Here is a 22,173-nt window from a genome sequence, read left to right as displayed (position 1 = left end):
GGGGGATGGACGGAGCATATTTTAGAATTCAACAGAGCTGAAATTATTTAATTATTATTATTTTAATCTAAACCAGTCTAACCATTAGAATAGAGAAAATATGTTTTTTTCTCTCTCTCTCTAAAGGTGGAAATGTCTCGTTCAGTGGAGCACATGTCCTGTAGCTTCCTTATGAGATTCTGTGAGGTTTTTGTATTCACAGGGGTTTATTTTATTTTATTTTATTTTATATAGTTTTTAAGTATATGGTCAAATTTAAACTGTTTTGGAAACTTTTATCAATGGAAAGTTTTTAATTGTCTTGAATATGTCATTATTTTTTGCTACTTTTCAAAATACTTTTATGTATAGATTTTTTTTTTTTAATATGAAAACCTTTTTCAAAATTCCAATAAGGTGCTATGGTATGATGTGATGAACGTGAAAATATAAAAGAATGTGAAAAAGATTTAAAATATGATTTAATATTTAATACTTGCAGCAAAAAATTACCTTTTATTCCAAAATATTTAAAATACTGCTTGTTAGCAGAATGCTATTTAACACATTAATGTGTTTAATATTAAAATTCGTTGTGAGCAAAAGAGATGGGATGGAAATGACAGTGTGGTGGAAATGATGGCGAAAAAAACTGTCATTCGTGATTTAAAACCGTTTTGTCTCACTCCTCAGTAATCGATGAACAACTTATTGCTACATGATATTCACTAAAGTTTGCTATGGAAACACTTCAGGCACTTACATGTGTTATTGTATAACAAAGAGGTAAGTGTTGCATTGATATTAGTTTTCGCTATGTGGTTATGTTTGTAATGTAATACTTAAGATACAAAGATACAATATAAAGAACCTCTTACAAGATTAAAGAGAGTGACTTTGTCCTTGTACTAATTCAGGCAGCCGCAGAAAACACTGAGCAATTGTTGTAAATGAAATGATGCCGTTTGTGTCCAGCTATATCATTAGAGATTATATAACTGAAACTAAATTAGTAACTGTATCTTGAGTTTACTTGCTTGTATGATTTGCTAACAATAAATGGATTCAATGATTGTCTCAGAACAGGTCGTGCATGACCTTACCAACGAGTTCATACATAATTCAAATTCATTAAATTACACCCCTAGCAAGAACAACACCTCTTGTTTTTCTCTTTAACATGTTATGATGTACCATGTCTGATTCTCAGCGTCAGGACTGTAATGCCATTGGGCTTTTATTACCACTCTTTAACAGTTTAAAAGAAAGGTTTATCAAATTACACCAAATTTAATCAAGTGTAAACTGTGAAATACCTCCACTGCTTACGATAATCATTCCACTTATCCCTGAAAAAAAAAACAGACAACCGTGTCCTTGTCTGTCATATCTTTAGATGTTTCTAATGTCTTTAGGACCTTAAAACCCTTTTTTACTGACATTTTGTACTGCCAGCACAAACTGGGTAATGTAAATAGTGGGGTGACTGTTAATTGTCCCATATCCACTCTTTACAGGGTTTTGTGGTCGAATTTTGAGAGTGAGAACCAAACATTCAAGAGAGGCCTTTTCCTGGAAGGATAGGGTTCAGACGGCGTTGTTAACATCCTTGGTAAAACCTGAAATTATAAGTTTTAAATCTATTAAATGGTTTCCTCTGATTTAAAAAATACTCCTCAAAAACCTTTCCCGCTGACACAGGAGTAAAACGTGAATAAGATTTCCCACAATCCAGACTATCCACCATTTACAATTTGTATGAATGGAATCAAGCAAACTACATCTATTACTTGAATATGACCACTCAAAAATTAGATGAAACCTGATTTATGAACTACAATACAGTGTAATCCATACGGGAGCTCCTCTCGATTCGGATTAATCTCACTCTTTGTGTATAGAAACCCTACATTGGTTGAAAAAGGCATTTCAAGGTCTTGAGCTCAGCTACTGGCCAGTAACATTATGTCATTTGTGTGATTTTTAAAGGCCTATATTAAAAACCAAACAGTAATATATCTGTCAAGCGAGGGCATTTCAGAAACTCCAAGCTATCATAAACATAACCCCTTTTTTTGCCCTCTCTTAAACACAGGTTTGAATACTTGTTCCCTAAAGATCTTTTTTGTTGAGAAACATATATAATCCGATTAAAATTCAGCCAGGGAAATGCTTTAAATCTCCTGTTTTTGTTTTACATGCTTTACTGTGGTTTATTTTCTGTAGCAAAAGTCCATCGGGTCACTTGGTTTTATATGTCTAGCATAAAGAAGTTGAAAGCCCACAAACCTTGGGTCAATGAAGGCTATGACATCATATGGAAAAAGTGACCCCATGAAAGGGTTTCCTTCTCAGTAAAGAATCTGCATGTTTTGTGAATCTTTTGTGAAATTTTTCATTTTTTTCAAACATTAAACAGGAAAAAGATGATAAACATGTCATATGAGGAAATACATAGAATGAGTTTGTTCTTCTTCAGTTAAATTACAAATGAAAAGACTTTCTTTTTATTCCATTTGAGGTTCCTCATACTGAAACTTGAGTGTTTCATTTCGTTAGTTCCTCTGTACCTGTACAGTGCTTTGTGTGTTATATAAAAAAAAAAACTGTGGGAAAAGACTCGCAGCACTGGAACATGATGTTCTGTATTTCTGAGTAAAGCAGTGTTTTTTGTTTTTTTTTTTGCCAGAGGAAAAGCTGGTTGTTATTTCAAATCTGCCCTTGCTTATGTCCCATGCCCTGCATGTTTTGACACACCAAATGGCCATTTCTGCCCCTCTTTCATTCTCAGAAGACGAGCCAACTAATGGATAAACTGGACCCTCAGAGCTATAAGAGGCACACAGGTGTCGTCATCAGACTTTAGCTCTGACATTTGTCATTCTAATGGCTGAAAGCTATCCTTCTGGTTAAGATACAAATTAGGTGTCTGGAATGGAGTAGGACACTTTTTAAAGACCCTGCTTGAGAAACACCAAGTATTATTTGTTAGTGTTAACCAATCTCTTTGGCAGATAGAGGTTGTCATTATCATGACCAAAGTTATTTAAAGTGTCAACACACTGGCCAGGATATATAAACTAAGTGTCTCAGCACCCAAGGTTTGTTATTGAGTTCTTCCCTGTCGTGAGCCTGGCTATCTTCCTCATACAAAACAGTAGACAACTCCTGTGATGGATATCACTGATTAGATGGCCATATAAAGCTAATGTTGTGGTGTACGCTCAGTGTCAAGGATACAGCTTGTTACTGGAGCTTTGTGACTTTCAGAGAGTGCCGTTTCTGAAACAAGAGTGAATGATTGGATTTGAAAACATAACATTTACTGGAGTCAAAAACAATTTTGACAGAATGGAACTTTAAAATTTTAAAGGTAGGATATGAGAGTTTATGAATGCGTGATTGCAGTGGAGGACACTGCCATCTGCTGTCGACACTTCTTCAACGTTTGTTTTACACTACTTTTAAAATTAAGACACACGTAAATATCTGTTTTTGTTCAGGAGCCACTTTTACACGGTTAAATAATACTGAGGAATAGGCTACTGTAGAATTATACTTATAGTAAGAAAAATATACAATTTATGAACATTTGTAGGCTATTTATTACTTTTATATATTGTTCATATTCTATGTATTCTATTAATTTTTATTTCATAGTTGTTATTTTGTATTAAAGAAATGTCTAAATAGTTATAATACTAATAATACGTTTGATCAGGATGGAAAGATAACATTTTCGGCGCGAATCTGCTGCTGAGAAATAACACGTTGCTACTGTGCTGTGTGCTCCATCGTATCCACGTGGGTTAAGAACCATACATGTGAGGTTGTGAGGCGTACATACAAATTCCTGTTTAGGTTTTTTCTCCCTCAATCAATCGCAATTGGATTTGTTTTCAGATATTTACAGCCATGTCTTCTTTTCGAAAAGCCTTGAAATCTAAACAACGAGACCACAAAGAGCGATCACAGGTAGGCTCAGTTTAAACATAAGTTAGGCCTACTAACTCGCGTGCTGCCTTGCTAAATAGCGTTTTCAGCAATTTGCTGAAACAATGTTTCAACAGTGTTTCAATTGCATTTATTCTGACAGATAAATTCATGTACGGAAGTAGTTGTAGTGGCAAAAGAATGGGGCTAAGCCGGGTTTTCTGAAATCCGACGGCCGCGTTAGTTTATGTATCATTTCCCAGCAGTGAATGAGAAGAAGGTTTAACTTTCCATATCTTATTTTGTTTATTAACCTGACTTTTCTCCCATCTCAGCTCGGTTTCAGGAAACGTTTGGGACTGTTAGAGAAGAAGAAGGACTACAAACTTCGTGCAGAGTAAGAAATCACAAAATTTATCTTTTTATTATTGTTATTATTATTGTTGTTGGATATTTTATGTTTTTTGGTTAATGCATTTAGACGCTCTCTCATTAGAGATGTTATTGCCTTCTCTTTGAAATGTTTTGTGATGTTACACAAGCAGCAATTTGCCATTCTTTCAAATAAATTGTTATTAATTAAATGATTAAATCTCAAAGGGAAAAAAATGTTAATGTTTATTTTTCCCCCCTTCAAAACAAGAATATAAAGTAAGTAGTAAATGTGAGGTATTTTAGTTAAGATAGTAGTAAATATTATGTACTTGGTACAATGTGAAAACAGCGAGCTTAGATATAATAACTTTAGATGTAATGTAAATAAAATAAAAAACAAGGATCATATTACGTAGGACTTTGTACTTCATATTTGTTTGTAATTTGAATATAGTTGAAATAGTGCACTTTATGATTTCAGTACAGTTTACAAACCGCTGTGTCCAACCTGTTATATGTAATGCAGTGACTACCACCGGAAACAGAAGACCCTCATGGCCTTGCGCAAGAAGGCCATGGATAAGAACCCTGATGAATTTCACTTTAAAATGATACACAACCAATTAAAGGTTTGTCACCTCTTAGTACTACTGCTGCATTCAACTATCATAAACTGCATTGAGAGCACACCTACAGTAGTTTTTTATGGCTATGAGGTTTTGTAACCTCTGCTCATTCTGCTACTGTTCAGGATGGAGTTCACCTGATCAAACCAAAAGAGGAAACGATGACAGAGGAGCAGAAGAAAGTGATGAGGACCCAGGACATCAGATATGTGGAAATGAAGCGAGTGTCGGAGATGAAGGTAGGGCTGGTTCTTCCTATTTATCTGTGTATTTGTGACTTTATCTCTTTAAAGTTGAGAATAATGGCTTAAATGTTTCTGTTTTTCAGAAAATCGAAAGGATGAAATCAGAGCTCCACCTTCTTAATGTTGATGAGGAAAAGAAAAATAAACATGTTTTTTATGTGGACTCAAAAAAAGAAGGTAATATTGTATAGTTGCACCTATTGCATAGTGTAAGAAATTCAATTTTGCATTTTAAACCTGCCTTATAATAAGCTAGTATCATATACATGTATTTATACACTTTATGCTGCCTACATTGCTATGCCAGTAAAATAATCATTATTAACGTAATGTATATTGTATATATATTTTAATGTGGTTGATACAAAGCATATGCCTCTAGCTTCTTAACTTTAGCTTTAGGTGAAGTTAATACTGTATGATTGTATGTTTGTTAATGTACATTGTCATAATGTCAAATTATACTTGGTGGACCACCAGCAGTATTGCTGCAGACTGCTTGTTGAACTAGACATTATTTATTTTATATATTTTTTCATTTTTATATTTTCAAATTTGTTATTTTTTCATGCTAGTGGAGGACTTTGACCTGGCCACCCACCTCAACACAGTCCCTGAACTGGTGGGACGAGCATATAACAGACCTACAATAGAGACCCTGGAAAAGAAAAGCATTGTGGGAGCAGTGGAGCCTCAGAGTATAAAAGTAATGTAGTCACTGTATAGCATGCTATGTACATAACCTAAGTGTTTTAGTGTGTACAGTGCACTTGTTAATCATTTCTTCATTCATTAACCTATTGCTAATAATAATAATAAAGAGTATGAATTTTTTGAATTGTAGTAAATAGTAATAATTGTATAAATAGTAGTTATTGTAATTACTTGTGTATATATGTAATAAATTTTAACCCATGAAAATGCTGATCCTGTTGTAAATAATGGTGAAAAATCAGTTTTTAACTAACTTCATTGCGTTTATTGTCCTCTTTCTTATGTTTGCTTTTTCTAACATGTTTATTCCCCCTTTCTCAGAAACTTGCAAAGCAGAGAGAACTTCAATATCTGAGGCTTTCACAGCGTATTGACAGAGAAAATAACATGTTTGTCATTAGTCAAAAGATCCAGACTAGAAAAGATCTACAAGTAAGTGCATTCATCTACATTTCACTTAAACCCCTTCAACATGGGCACTTGTAGTACTGATTAGAATCATTTCAGTTTGCTAATGCATGGATTTACTATTGATCTAATGTTTAAGAAACTTGTTATCTTGTTTTACGATGAAGTATTGGTTGTGCTTTCAGAATGCATTTGTTTTCATCCTTGTGTGACATCTGGGTTGTGCTTTTATCTCTTGACAGGATAAGGTTAAGAAAGTGAAAGTCTGTGAGGAGACCAGAAGTGCTCCAGCCGTCTATAGATTTGAGGCCAAGAGGAAAAGATGACATCTTTGAATCGGCACACTGAGGAAACTCACTTTGTCTTGTGGCCACCAATCAGCCGTTTAATCTATGAAGTGGACTGAATCTATGGATTTGTCTTTCACTTCTATAACGTAGTCTGTGAGGCCATGCTGGCAAGCTTGCACACTATAAGGCAAGGAGTTTGTACATATTTATTGCAAAATCATTTGTTGCTTTAAAATAAATTTTTGTCTTTAATGTTTTGTAGTTCTTTGGTTTTAACAGTAGATGGCACTAGCACATCTCATCTGATCTCATCAAATCTGCAACCATGTTACAAAATGAGCAACTTTTCTGTCTCTTGATGTAGGCATCACTTTTTAAAATGAAACTAATTATGCCTTCAAAATTCAGTTGCAACTCTCAAATTATTGGGTTACTTAGTGTTTGTATTACATGGTCTATTACCATAATTTAGAAATACTGTTAATAAAATGAACAAACAAAAAAAATATTTGAAAATATTATAAATTATATATTTTTGAATTATAAAAAATATATATAAAATAAAACAAGAGAAAGTCTTATTAGTAAAGTCAAACCTAGCATATGTTTTTTTGTTTTTGTATTTACATTTATTATATTCTTTACATTAAGACTTGGTAATAGTCCCAGTGGTTTTCAGTAAACATTACAACAGTCATTTTTTGTTATTTATTGCTTATTCATTTGGATAAATCATGTTTTTAAGAGTTAAAGCAGAAGTTCATTTTCTCAGAACTTTAAATGGCCCACTTTTAAACACTCTTTGTACCATTCTTATTCCTGCTTGTGTAATTGTTCATGTGAAAGGTTGTGTGCTGTCTGCACAGACTGAGCTTTTTGTGTCATCTCTGCGTGGCTTGATTGATCATGAAGGTGGCAGCGGCTTCATAAACAGGCCCCATCCATTACTCTCTCCTGGGAAAGAGAGGAGGGGTGAATTGGGAACAGGGAAATGTCACTGTGTTTGGGAGGAGCAGGCCAGGAGTCTGTCTGTGCCAACGCTGACCACAGGAAAAGCTGGTTGTAATGAATGCTGTGTGCATACTGCTTCTGTACTGTAATACACTCAACATTTTAAATTCCTACATATTATAATTTATACATTTTTTAAAAGGATTTACAAGTACATGTTCACAGTGACATGATGAACATGCATGTCCTAAGCCTGGTGATATTTACAAAGCAGCTCCGTGTGACCTATCAATATTGACCTTCTGTATTTGCACAATCCTCAGCCAAAAGAAGTGACAGGCAGAGTGTGCGCGTGTTTGTGCGTCATGTGCTAGTGCATTCGTCACTGCGACCGCCTCGGTTTGGAGTGGAGGGTCACGCAGCCGTGTGCGCAGTTCCGCTCTGCTTCCGTCTGTCGTTACACAGAAGGCCACTGTTCTTACTGAAGCCTGTCCTTGTGTGACATCTGGGTTGTGCTTTTATCTCTTGACAGGATAAGGTTAAGAAAGTGAAAGTCTGTGAGGAGACCAGAAGTGCTCCAGCCGTCTATAGATTTGAGGCCAAGAGGAAAAGATGACATCTTTGAATCGGCACACTGAGGAAACTCACTTTGTCTTGTGGCCACCAATCAGCCGTTTAATCTATGAAGTGGACTGAATCTATGGATTTGTCTTTCACTTCTATAACGTAGTCTGTGAGGCCATGCTGGCAAGCTTGCACACTATAAGGCAAGGAGTTTGTACATATTTATTGCAAAATCATTTGTTGCTTTAAAATAAATTTTTGTCTTTAATGTTTTGTAGTTCTTTGGTTTTAACAGTAGATGGCACTAGCACATCTCATCTGATCTCATCAAATCTGCAACCATGTTACAAAATGAGCAACTTTTCTGTCTCTTGATGTAGGCATCACTTTTTAAAATGAAACTAATTATGCCTTCAAAATTCAGTTGCAACTCTCAAATTATTGGGTTACTTAGTGTTTGTATTACATGGTCTATTACCATAATTTAGAAATACTGTTAATAAAATGAACAAACAAAAAAAATATTTGAAAATATTATAAATTATATATTTTTGAATTATAAAAAATATATATAAAATAAAACAAGAGAAAGTCTTATTAGTAAAGTCAAACCTAGCATATGTTTTTTTGTTTTTGTATTTACATTTATTATATTCTTTACATTAAGACTTGGTAATAGTCCCAGTGGTTTTCAGTAAACATTACAACAGTCATTTTTTGTTATTTATTGCTTATTCATTTGGATAAATCATGTTTTTAAGAGTTAAAGCAGAAGTTCATTTTCTCAGAACTTTAAATGGCCCACTTTTAAACACTCTTTGTACCATTCTTATTCCTGCTTGTGTAATTGTTCATGTGAAAGGTTGTGTGCTGTCTGCACAGACTGAGCTTTTTGTGTCATCTCTGCGTGGCTTGATTGATCATGAAGGTGGCAGCGGCTTCATAAACAGGCCCCATCCATTACTCTCTCCTGGGATAGAGAGGATGGTTGAATCAGGAACAGGGAAATGTCACTGCTCGGGAGGAGAAGGCCAGGAGTCTGTCTGTGCCAACGCTGACCACAGGAAAAGCTGGTTGTAATGAATGCTGTGTGCATACTGCTTCTGTACTGTAATACACTCAACATTTTAAATTCCTACATATTATAATTTATACATTTTTTAAAAGGATTTACAAGTACATGTTCACAGTGACATGATGAACATGCATGTCCTAAGCCTGGTGATATTTACAAAGCAGCTCCGTGTGTGACCTATCAATATTGACCTTCTGTATTTGCACAATCCTCAGCCAAAAGAAGTGACAGGCAGAGTGTGCGCGTGTTTGTGCGTCATGTGCTAGTGCATTCGTCACTGCGACCGCCTCGGTTTGGAGTGGAGGGTCACGCAGCCGTGTGCGCAGTTCCGCTCTGCTTCCGTCTGTCGTTACACAGAAGGCCACTGTTCTTACTGAAGCCTGTCTTTCATTCAGATCAGCTTTTGCACAGGGGTCATGGCTGCAGGTCTGCCAGTGCGGTGTTGGTAGTGACCCCTAGATTTGAAAGATATTGGTCAAAATCCTCCACATTGTCCCATAATGTTATTCACATGAGATGTAAAAGAGGCCTCCTGTGGCACTTATGGAGCTCTTGAGTAATTTGAGTTGACAATAGTTTTGAATAGGCTCATTTGATGGAATGCCATTGGAAGTCTACATTGACCCTCAGTGCTTTTGCTAATTTTTTTGCTGGTTTGTTAATTCTGGTGTTGTAAATACAACTGTGCTGATGTGTTAAGTGCGATGAAGAACTACAGATCACCATTGTTGTTTTGGATAAATAGATGGGAAGATCTTTCGAACAAATTTCGAAGGCATGCAAAAAAAAAAAAGGCTTTTTAAAGGTACACTCAGTTATTTTTACCTCAATTAAAAAGTTTTACACAAAGACATGAAAAATTATTTTGGAATATTTAAACTTTTGTACACTCGCATAACATGAAGTTGCCTCCAAAAAGTTTTATTTTACAAGGAGTGTGGAGGCAGCCATTTTGAGATCACATGACCAGCTGTATACTATACATTTTACATATTTAGAGCTAGCTAGTGTGTGGTTTAAGACCTTTAAAGTCATTGTTAATTGTTGTTTGCCAGTTTTTGCTTCCGTAATATAACATTCAAACAGGATGTTATGCAGGGTGGTACTTGTATTTTTTTCAGCTAGAGCTGATTGAGTTATGAAGTGTGAGCATTGCTCACTAAATCAAATAACCAAATGTGATCTAAAACAACAAAACAAGTAGTTTTAGAGGAAGAGCAAACTTTTCATTAAAGTCACAATGTAACAGAGGTAGCGATGAGTCAGCTCTTCCATATTATGATGATGAACATCCAAGTGAAACGAATTAGCGAAAAAAAATATAAGTTGGGGACTTGGTTCTCTCAATCTGTAAAAAAATTGGATGGAGGCAGATTTGGCGGAATTTGGCTTGCATTTGATTGTATGAAAGGGGCGGGGTTTAAGCAGACTAAATGTTTGGCAATGTTTGGCATACTTCACCAAAGAGAAGTCGGTCATTTCACCCTGAAGATGGAGTTAAAACATATTATGAGGTCAATAAAAAAAAAAAAGAAACCTATGGATGGATGAATTCACAACAAGATCATTAACATACATTTAAAAAAATAAGGGGGATTTCATGACGAATTAAAATGAAGACATTTTTCTTTTGTTCAAAATAAGACCCTTTTAAACTCCTTAGCTATGAACTCTATGCTAAAATATGTTGTGAGATGTTTTAAGCCCACATTAGGGGTTCAAATATATCAAGAACCTGGATATAGAGGTCATATATTTGTCATTTTCAATTAGAATTGTCAAGTGTTTCTCACAGAAAAAAAGATACCGTAGTGAAATCATTAAGATGTGTAATTGGGATAATGTCTTAACCTGACTCCTGAGTAATTAATATGAAGTGATTCTGAATGGCGCTAATAAAATGAGTTGTAAATGATGTTGCGGCCCCTCATGTAAGTGGGTGGGAAGAACCATTTCATAGCAGAGCAGTTTGCTTATTGCCGATTTGTATCTCTCTTTTTTTTTTTTGGAGTTTTTTCATGTAATACATCACGCTGTAACAATTTCCATGGATTAAACTGTAATTACAGACGCACATAGTATATCATGAATAATATGAAAGCGTTATTGTGTAGGCAATTAATGCAAGAGCTTTTCACAGCTGTATTGTGAATAGAGCATCGTGAAGCACACTGGAAGTATCACTCTCTGTACATAACAGCGTTGGTGACTCGGAGTAGTTTTGACCAGAGAACGATGACCTTGGCTGTTATTACAGCACCTGAGCCCGCTGGATGTCAAGCCCTTAGCCTCCTCTCCTCTGCCGTGCCTCAAAGACTCCTTTCATGAGTGAGGTTAAGAACAGCACTAATCGATTTGCCAATTACGGTGCAGGGTAACCGAGTGGGTGAACAGTAGAATCGGTGGGCCGTGTGGAGAAAAAATGGCTGAGGTTCTTATATCTGCCCCTTTGAGTTGAACCGCAGTTTGTCACACGGCGTTTGAAGTAGCGGATTGTAGCGAGAGCTCGAGGGGTGAGGGTTTGTCTCTGTGCCAGAAGGAAAGCGATTGAAGGAAAATCTTTATAACCCTCACTGCGTGCGAGTGTGCGTGTGTGTGTGTGAGATGGGATCACAGAGACCCCTTTAAATTGTCACTAATTAGCCATGAGCCTGTTTGGAAGAGGCACTCGAATTGATTAAATTTGCATGGGAGTCTAAATCACGCTAAGGCCTCCTCCCCGGTGGAGCTCGTTTCCCCCTCTGCTCCCCAGACGTGGCAGGCCCATGGTGGGGGACCCGCTGCGGGTGAGAGGACAGGACAAGGCGTGGCGCGCACCCATCTGCCTGGGTATTACCGTTAGTCCATCACTCTCCCACTGGCAGCCGTGTGCCTGGGGGATGTGTTCATTACACTTTAACTACTGGATCTGTCCTTGTCTGCAGGCAGCCGGGTGTCATTGTCTGTCTATCTCTGTGTATCCCTCCACACTCTGCTTCACTCAGCCTTATAAAACAACAGTCTGGCTTTATGGTCTATTATGGCCCGTTAACGGATGCACCTTATTGTTGTTTGCTACATAGTCTCCCTGTTGGTTTTTGTAAAGTGCTCTCCAGCATTACTTCAAAACCTGTATGGCTTTCAGATTTTCTTGTTTTTTGTCCATGCCATGAAAGTCACTAGGTCCAATGTTGTTTGAACTCCAACATTCTTTAAAAGATCTTCTTTTGTGTGCCGCAAAAGAAAAAAAGTCATAAAGGTTTGGAACGACATGAAGGTGAGTAAATGACACAAATATATATATTTTAATATTATGAGTGATTTCTCTTTAACTTTTTGATATTGAAGTTGACCCTATTCCATAGACCCCATTGACGTGTAAAAATAATGATTTTATAATAATAATTTTCACTTTTAAATTATTGTAATAAGTTCATATGAAGCTTTACACTTTTACCATAAGGTAGGCATTCATATTTCGGAAATGTGACTGGCAGAAATGTGCAATATATTGGTACCATATTGGTTATCAGAGAATTTTAGATTTTTTTTTTTTTTTTAAATAGGTATCAGTGGATTATTGGATGTTTAATTGTGCATGCTCATTTAATCTATTTTTACTTAAATTAAGATTACCTTTGCCATCATCTAATGCTCAATTAAATCTAATCTTTATAAAACACTAATAATTTAATAACACTGTTAAATCTGAACATTAGCAAATCTAAAAAATAAGTACATTATAACGCTATGATACTTAAATTCACTTATAGCGTTTAAAATAATAAGTTTTTAGTGTTTTAAACTGCATTTAATCAGACAAAATAATGTAGAATTTTAAATATTGTCCATAATTGGTTATCAGCCATATTGGTTATTAGCCAGGCTTATTGGTATCAGTCAGGCTTTTATCATTAGCAAATCTGAAAAAAGAAAGAAAAAAAAAATAATCAGACGTCAGACTTTTAGCATCAGTGCATCCCTAGATTGCAATCTTTTCTAGCAACATTATTGGTTTGTTCTTGATTTTACCTTAGCAAAACTACAATAAAACTAATTGCAGTATGTCTACAGTGTGTATGTGTGTATACAAGAGAATGTTAGCATAAATTCATTACATTTATTCATGCTTTTAAATCTGGCTTCTCTGAGAACACCAACATATGTAACATTTTTCATTGAGTTTATGTGATCGGTGTTATCACTTTGAAATTTTGTTAAAATATGAATTATCAACCTGACACTTCAATGTCAAGTATGTTTTTTGAGGCTCTTGTGGTCACTCAGACCCTCAAGCAGAACGTGAGGGTTAAATCTTTAATATTTCCTGCATTATTCTGTATAATAATACTTTTATGTTATGATATTTGCTACGTATCTGTATTGCATTATTCTCATTATTGTAAGAACAGAGTGAATGAGCATTCCAATATACTTATCACACATTCCCAGTAAACTCTGCACTCTCTCTCTCTTTCCCTCTCTCATGGGACTGGTCCTACGGGCTGTGTGATTGCTGTAATCAGATCGCGCTGTTAATCAGAGTGTGTTCGTCAGTGTCCTGATGAGCGGCCCTCGCTGATTGTAATGTGATGCCTCTGTTTCGAAAAGACCCCTCCTTCCTGAGCACTAACACTATATCGTTCCTGTCTATGGCTGAACGGGGCAGCCTCATCTCACAAGGTGGGATAGAGAGAGCAGGTGGGGGTGTGTAGCGAGGTTGGGGTCCGATCTGAAATGCTTTACGACCCTGTCCTGTCGTACACAAACAACAACAACATTCTCTGTATCTCGTCGTCTTTCTTGTATTTTAATGAGGTCCAAGCAGTGATACTCTTATGGCTGGCTCATCAGCCAAGTCCCTACAAGGGCTGATACAAATTAATTAACCTAATTAGAGGCTGTGATTGCAGGCGTGATTGTGGGGGCCGGGGGAGGAGGGTGGCAAGGGGGGCTGCGCTGGCAGGCAGGGCTCGGGCTGTAATAAGCCGCGAGGTGTAGGAGAAAAGCCAGATCACTGTGCATGGCTAATGAGCGGTAAAGAAATCCCCCATCTCTCCCTTTCTCTCCCCTCAGACTCCGTAAAATCTCAGTGTCTCATAGGCCCTTTTTATTTTTTGCCTATTGTCTCTTCAAATCAATCCTGTTCTGACATGCTGTTTTCTCTCAGAGGAAACTCCCACCTCATATCTATACGTTTATTTTATGTATGTGTGCACAGTGCTTTACTTTCCTCAGTTTTTGTGGTTTCTTTTCTTTATCATTTCCTCCTTGTGATTTGTTCTGCTTCTCCTCGTCCTGTATTCTCTAATGTTAATACAACCAACCCATCCAGTCCACTGGGTACTGTGATACTTATCTTAAACCTCACAATCTCTCTCTCTCTCTCTCTCTCTCTCTCTCTCTCTCTCTCTCTCACACACACACACACACACACACACACACACACACACACACACACACACCACCACCACAAGAGCAATATTTAAATTTCTTGCTATTTGTTTTTGAAACAGAACAAGGATATTCTGGAAAACGAAGCAAAGCACATTTTTTCTTGCCTGGATCAGCAATTCTAACGATCCTAATGAGTTGGAGGAGGACTGGAAGCGTTATCTGAGGGGAAAAAGAACAGTTTCTCAGGCAGGCACAAATGTTCTCTTCTGCCTTGTGTTGAGAACACTGTGCCCACCTCATAAACCAGTTATAGTTTAGCATTTAGTAAAGAGTCCAAGCCATCCGATGTCTTTTGGTTAGATAATCTGACAACGAAATTCTCTGTGTATGTGACTGGCATGACTGATGTGGCCTTAATGTAAAATTCAGGTATTAAAGAGGCTTTTTAACCTTTACAGACCCAGAGACTCCTTATTCAGCCCAGTGACAGTGAAAGTATGAGAGAGCTACTCGATAACATTTTATAATAATTTTATTTACTTATTATGTATGTAGTTATTATTGTAAATCATGTTTGTATATTTGAATAAATTATATATTTGAATAATCATATATAATGCATATTTACATTTTGAGACCTTGAATTTGAATTATATATAGATTTATTACATATTTATCAAGGTTTATTATTATATTTTGTAATTTATTTTATTATATTATAATAATATTGCAAAGAATATGCAATAAATCATAAATAATAATAATTTATAACATTTTACATTTAAAATTGTACTTAAATATTGAAATATTCAAGATTAATTTATTTAAATTAATGTATTTAAGTTATTTATATATAATTTACATTGAATTATATACCTATATATTATATAATTATTTTATATAAATAATTCTATATTAATTATATATAGCATTAACAGAATCACAGTGCATTTTACTTCCATAATATGATGTTTCCAAGATGAGCATGATATTCAACAACAGCGGCCCAGAACTTACATATTGGGAATTTTAAAAACTTTTTTTTTAATATAATATAATTAGTGTTGGGCAACGATTAATTGTTTTTTGTTTATATGATATGTGTGTACTGTGTATATTTATTATGTATATATAAAGGCACACACATACAACATATATTTTAAAAAATATTTACATATATTATTGTGTATATATTTATATTCATATAAATATGAAAGTAATATGAAATATATAATATGAGGTAATATGAAAGGGGGAAGTCGTGGCCTAATGGTTAGATTGTTTATGGTTAAGATTTTTTAAAAGAGGTAATATGAAATGTGTTCACGGTGTGTGTGTGTGTGTGTTCACTGCTGTGTGTGTGCACTGTCACCATACTTGGCCACATGTCACGTCACTTCACTAAATTATATCATATATAAATATATTTAATATATAAACGTAACATATTTTTCTTAAATATACATGCATGTGTGTGTATTTATACATAATAAATATACACAATACACACATATATTAAACAAAAACTTATTTTGGATGCGATTAATCGTTTGACAGCACTAATATATATATATATATATATAGTACATACATATATATAGATACACACACACACACACAACTGAATAATTTAAGCGTACATGATTGATATAGCAGTCACCTTGTACTGTGCTTTGGTAAGATGAGGAAGTGACAATTAACTGAAATCTGTATATCCTGGCCATTTCTTTCTCTCTCTATCATGCACTCTCTGTCTCTTTCTCTCTTTAGATAAGCGCTGTGCTATCATGTGGAAGGTAAGCGCAGCTCTTTTGGATTCTCTTCTCATTTATCGGTCACATTTAGTCTTTAATTAAGCCGAGAGTGATACCCCGGCAATGAGCCGATGCTATCATGGGGCCGCCAGGGCACACTAGGTGATGAGGGCCCAAGAACGGACCAATAAGTGCTGACGTTAAAGCCTATGTGTGTGTGTGTGTATGGGCTAAGCGTTGCTTTCAGAGCTAAACAGCTGTAGAGCGGCCGCTATCAGATATTTATAAGAGGCTCATGAATATAGATGGCGGCAAGATGGGGCTGATGTTTGTCCTCTAAAGGGGATGAAAGGAGAATGCGCTCTCCTCCCGGAGAGACACAGTCAGGGCTGCTTGGAGAGGAGGGGTGGAGGGGGTCTGCACAGTGGAACGATAGGGAGAGGTTGGTACTGAAAAGGGATGACACTTCCTTTCCTTCCAATCGAACTCTGCAATTTCTTGGACGAACTGCGTAGCATGACACCTTCATCCAACAACTTGTTACATAATCGACATTTCCTCACCACAAACAGAGATAAAAGAATAATCATGAAAAAAAAAACATACATGTAGACAGTAGCACTATAAATATATAGTGTATTTATGCATACATATATATAATACAATGCAAATGTTTATGGTTAAGATTTTTTAAAAGAGGTAATATTATGTTCACTAAGGCTGCATATATTTAATCCAAAAAACATCAAATTAGGTATATTGTGAAATATTAGTACAATTATTTTTTTTCTATTTTAATGTATTTTATTATGTAATTTATTTCTGTGATAGCAGATCTGAATTTTCAGCAGTCATTACTCCAGTCTTCAGTGTCACATGATCCTTCAGAAATCATTCTAATATGCTGATTTGTTGCTCAAGAAACATTTCTTATTAACACGGTTGTAAACAGTTGTGCTGCTTAATATTTTTGTGAAAATTTGTCAGGATTCTATGATGAAAGTTCTATAAGTTCAGAAAGTTCAAAAGAAAAGCATTTATTTAAACAAATTATTTTGTAACATTATAAATGTCTTTACTTTGACTTTTTATAAATGTAATCCTTGCCAAATAAAAGTATTGTTTTATATATGTCACAAAATACCCTCAAAATTTAAGGCCCACAGTGACAAGGTAAAGGAAAATATTTTGCATGTCTGCTCATTGCAACAATCTATAGGTCACTCTATATGTGTATCACCCGAGACAGGCATTTCTACAAAATCCATGTCTTGAGATATACCAGACATGATTAGCCATCTAGTGATGTTAAAGCCATTAAGACTATTTTTGCACAAGGTCTATTTCCGCTATGATGTTTGCAAATTAGATGAGCGCAATGAAGTTGAATGAGCTCGGTGCAATCAGGGTCAAGCTCTAACCAGCCGGATGGGCCTACAGCATGTGACCCTGTACCTCTCGACTCCCTCCCCCTACACGTTAGTGGCTAATCCATTATGATTAATTGCCTGGAGCAAAGCTACCTAAAGTTGCATTAGTAGTTGCCAATTACCATAATTGCAATGTTTTAATATGGTTAATAGGCTGACATGACCTTGCCCAAGCGCTTGGCAGGTACACGGTGTGCAAGAGCGGAGCCATGTGGAGCAGCCATATTTAGAATATTATTGATGGAGAGTCGGGCCCGTTGATTCATGGCTATGTTTGAAAGGAGAAGAGGTGAACCAACAAGGGACAAAAACACGCATTTAGGAACCATCAGAGTGAGCGAAAGACATTTAAAATGCAATTGATACACGCAATTGCCCAACAGAGCCTCCTCTGTTTGGAGGAAAGACGAGGGCCAAAACATAATGGCCTCTATGGTGGCGGCTTTGACCACGCAACCTTTGAAATACCTTCATGGTGACTTTGGCTGCGTAGGAGCGCTGCTGGGACGTCAGTGTGGGCACAAGAGTGGCAGGGAGGGGGTCAGAATTTAAAAAATGCACCCATAAAGACCAGAGGGGTCAATGTTTTGGTTTTCGAGTCTTTTGTGAAGTGGACAAATGATCCCCGATGCCGCACAATAATGTTTTTATGAGACTCTAAATTTTGAGATGAAGAGGCCCTTTGTGGGCGTGGAATAGCCAACACGTGGCCGCTCTTGAACAGTGGTAGTCCTGCGGCATGTCTGCAGTGAGATTGGCTGATCTTCGAACACTTTGCTCTAACAAGCAGCCACTTTGTTCCCATGAGACAAGGGCCACTCAGAGAATTAATTACCTAGAGGACAGGGCGAATCGTGCCAGTGCGGCTTCTGGAACCAGTGCACTGGCTCTATTCGGAGAGATAATGTTTCTCTCTCATCTAGGGCTATCCGCCCACCGCTGGGATCCCTGGGAACAAAGAGGCTGCTTTGCAAAGAACTGGTTGCTCTCTTTTACTCTCTCACTCTCTGGCTCTTACTCTTTCGCTATCTCTATCCCTCCTTCTCTTTTCTCACATGCATTCTTACTAAATTATTTGTTTACTATTATACAGAGAATACATCATTCAGAAATGAAATGAGAATACTTTTTAAAATCCAATTTAATCAGTGACTGAATTGAAACTGAATTGAGAAAGCAAACAGTATTCTGAATTGTAATTCAAATTTGAATGTAATTTGAAGTACTATTAATATAAATTGAAATTCACATAACTAATTATTGTAACTATTGTATATGAAAGGAATGCTTGTCAAGACAAACTTTTAATGCTGGCTTGACATCTTGTTTGAAAGTTTTGAAAAAAGTTTATAAAGCCCTTAAGTTTGAGGGTTTATAGCCGTGGTTCTTAACCAGGGGTCTGGGGCCTTCAGCACAGTTCCAAGGACCCTGCAATGTCGATTAAAATTATAAACTTTAAAATAAGCCAAAACATCAAAAACTTGAGATGTATGCTGATATCATATTTCTTATTTTAATTAAAGAAATAATGCAAATTGATAAAATATTACATATTAATGGTCATTTCTGTGAATTGTACATTTGTAATGTACATTTTTCTAGTTATGTCAAGCTTGAAAATATTTTATTGGGAATTTTATTGGAAATTGCTATTTTTGAAAATAAATAAATAAAAAAGTAATTAAAAACCCTGTAATCACAAATTACTAGAAATGTCATGTAAATTCATTTATGATAAAAAAATGTAAACCCTGGACAGCAATTAAATTAAATACATTTGTATTTCAACTTGTTGTTTCTGTAAATAAAAAAAGTTTTAAAATGAGGTTTGTCATTACAGCCAAAGTACCACAAATATTTTAGGGTGTCTTCAAATATTGCCTTTGATAATAAGGGGCCTCAGAAAGTGAGTCAGAAATGTTGATAACCAATGTTTTATAGGCCTTATGGACAAAGAAAATTATGGATGGATGGATGGATGGATGGATGGATGGATCGATAGATAGATAGATAGATAGAAAGAAAATTAGATATATTCCTTATAACTTCCTGTGAGGTGTGGCCAATTCACAATTATGAACGCGAGCCAGTTCTTTAATTCTGAATTTTGCACTCATGTACTTTAGTCAGTCATGAACTCACCTAGAGATCAACTGCTTTTATCAGCATCTGTGTGATTTTTATCTGTTTGATGAGAAGTCATGTTTTTCCATTCCTCTTAATCTTTATTTTCTGAACACACTGCTTCCTATTTTAGACATTGAAATGATATACCACAGATCCCTTCTAATATCTTTTCAAAGAAGCTATGTGAATAATTAGTTACAGGCTGGCTTTCAGCCTCAGTCTAATGTTGCGTTCTCCAGAGACCCCTTAGTTTTAAACTACTTTGCTTTACTCTAATTACATTGTTTGCTAATTGTGGGAAAAGACACGTGTGCTGAAAGACCCCCATTATGGTGTCAGTGATCCACAGCGAGCCCTTTGGATCATACATTAATCTTTAGCCACAAACCTTGTTGGGTTGGATGTAAACACATGTGCTCCGAGGACAACATGATATTCATTCAAATGAATCATTCAGATCATGCTGGGAGATGAGTTTTTATAATGTGAATCTTGATGCACTGTACTTATACTTCCTCTGTTTCTTCTCCAGACTCGTTTTCACCTGCTGGGAGACTATAGGGCAAATGGAAGAGGTGCATTATGGGCTGCGGCATGCCTTCCTAATGTCCCCAGAGTGATGCCATATGTCTCCTGTTAACAGGGTGAGGGCTGCTGGACACATAATCAATAGATCAATCATAGAATGATCGTTTGCAATCAATCATCTGCTGCCGCAGGGTAGCGCTCTCTCCTCCGTACCGTTCCATCGAACGGGGCGTAGTTATGACACATTTATTTCTATCCTGCCACATTTCTTTTTAAAATATGAATAGTGTGTTTGACAGTGTGCCGAAGCGCACGAGGTGGTGAAAACGAGAGCATGGAACAGCACAGAGGAAGATCAGAGGAGGTACACTACCCTGTTCAGCCATTCTTCACTTCCCAAGCCTTACCCACTTCATCATAAAAAATCTATAAGCCAGCCCTGTGATTTAACACACATCTGAAGGCCTCTCCGTAGTAATCAGCCCGAGTCTGCCGGGGCAAAGCGTGGTATCCGTGCGCACCAAAGAACCCCGGATAGGTCTCCATCACAGCAAAAGTGCCGCATGGGACTCCGGCGAGCAGAGAGAATGGGATGAAAGGATAATGAAAAGCCACTGTGAGAGAGACCGAGAAAGCGAGCGAGGGAAAAGAAAGAGAGGGGTATTGTTTCGCGTCTGCATGCTAAGCTCGTCAGAGTTGCCATCTTGAATTCCATCCATTCAGATGGCAGCCACTGTGTAGGCCAGGCCTCCGACGCGTTTCCCTGCTGCGTTCACAACAGACGCATTGACACGGCACTGCTGCAGGACATCTGCGCCCAGGCGCGCGCTCGCATGCTCACGCAAACACTGGGTTGCTTTTGTACGCCAGCTGTGACGCAGAAGTTTAGTGACAAACGCAGGGGTCTCGCAGGCTTTCGGGTGCATATGCTCAGGACTGAGGGTATTGCAGGGCAGGAGAGGTTATGGGCTACTGATGGGGGTGTGACAGGGCAGGGGCGTGCGTCCGGGGTTTAGAGATATGGTCTTGCGTGGCACTGACCTTCAACATTCCTGGGTGTCTCCTCACCGTGTAGTGATGTGAACCCTGAACCCTGAGAAGTGCTCATGTGGGTCCATTGAGTGGGCTGTAAACAATTCGGTTTAGTTCTGCTGAACCCGTTATTAATGGGTTGAGGTAACTCATAAGCCCTTGCATTTGGTCTAACGGTCATAAATATGGTTAATGTTCTGCATTTTACAACAAGCAATATGTAATAAGGGTTAACGCTGCTGAACAAACCCCAGACTAAGAGGGTTTGCTATGATTTCAATCTGGTCATGCTGGTCTGTTGGTGGGTTTTATGGGAATTTTGCACATGTTTGTAGATAGACCAGCTGAAAACCAACTTAGCCAGGCCAGAATAAGGTCAGTATTTTATTTTATTATTTTATTTTATTTTATTTTATTTTATTTTATTTTTGGGGCTACCACAGGTAATTCTCTAAATGGTAAAATGTTATGGTTTTAATTTTAATGGCTTAATAGCCAGGGCATAATTAAGGCCTGAATTTTATTTGATTTAATTTAATTAGATTTTTAGAGCTACCAAAGTTAATTCTCTAAATGGTTTAATGGTTTTAATTCATTTAAAATGTTTAATGGCAATAGATTTCACAGTACAGTCTTTTTATCTAGTTATTTCTATCTAGTTTTAGGTGTAATAAAATGTTTCAAAGACTAAAATGATTTTCTCTCATTTTTATTTTATTTTGATTAGTGTTTGAAAAACATGAAAGTGTATTTTAGTTTCCCCCCC

At 36.6% G+C, this 22,173-nt stretch overlaps 1 protein-coding gene across 2 annotated transcripts; it reads left to right on the top strand.

The window, feature by feature from the left end:
- The first annotated feature begins 3,721 nt into the window (after window positions 1-3,721).
- Window positions 3,722-6,795, top strand: utp11 (UTP11 small subunit processome component). Of its 2 annotated transcripts, none has more exons than XM_016523410.1 (9): window positions 3,722-3,803; window positions 3,883-3,954; window positions 4,248-4,309; window positions 4,814-4,916; window positions 5,039-5,152; window positions 5,242-5,335; window positions 5,734-5,864; window positions 6,194-6,304; window positions 6,523-6,795. In XM_016523410.1, exons 2-9 carry the CDS (start codon window positions 3,895-3,897, stop codon window positions 6,604-6,606), a joined length of 759 nt encoding a protein of 252 aa, XP_016378896.1. In that variant the 5' UTR covers window positions 3,722-3,803; window positions 3,883-3,894; the 3' UTR covers window positions 6,607-6,795. The 2 variants fall into 2 exon arrangements, with proteins under 2 accessions (XP_016378896.1, XP_016378897.1); XM_016523411.1 differs by having other exon boundaries at window positions 3,765-3,783.
- The last annotated feature ends 15,378 nt before the right edge of the window (window positions 6,796-22,173 follow it).

Source organism: Sinocyclocheilus rhinocerous, unplaced genomic scaffold (assembly GCF_001515625.1).
Source record: "Sinocyclocheilus rhinocerous isolate Xijiao unplaced genomic scaffold, SAMN03320098_v1.1 scaffold300, whole genome shotgun sequence".
Lineage (NCBI taxonomy): Eukaryota > Metazoa > Chordata > Actinopteri > Cypriniformes > Cyprinidae > Sinocyclocheilus > Sinocyclocheilus rhinocerous.
Note: the sequence above shows the minus strand (reverse complement) of the source record. Positions and strands in the feature narration are given on the sequence as shown.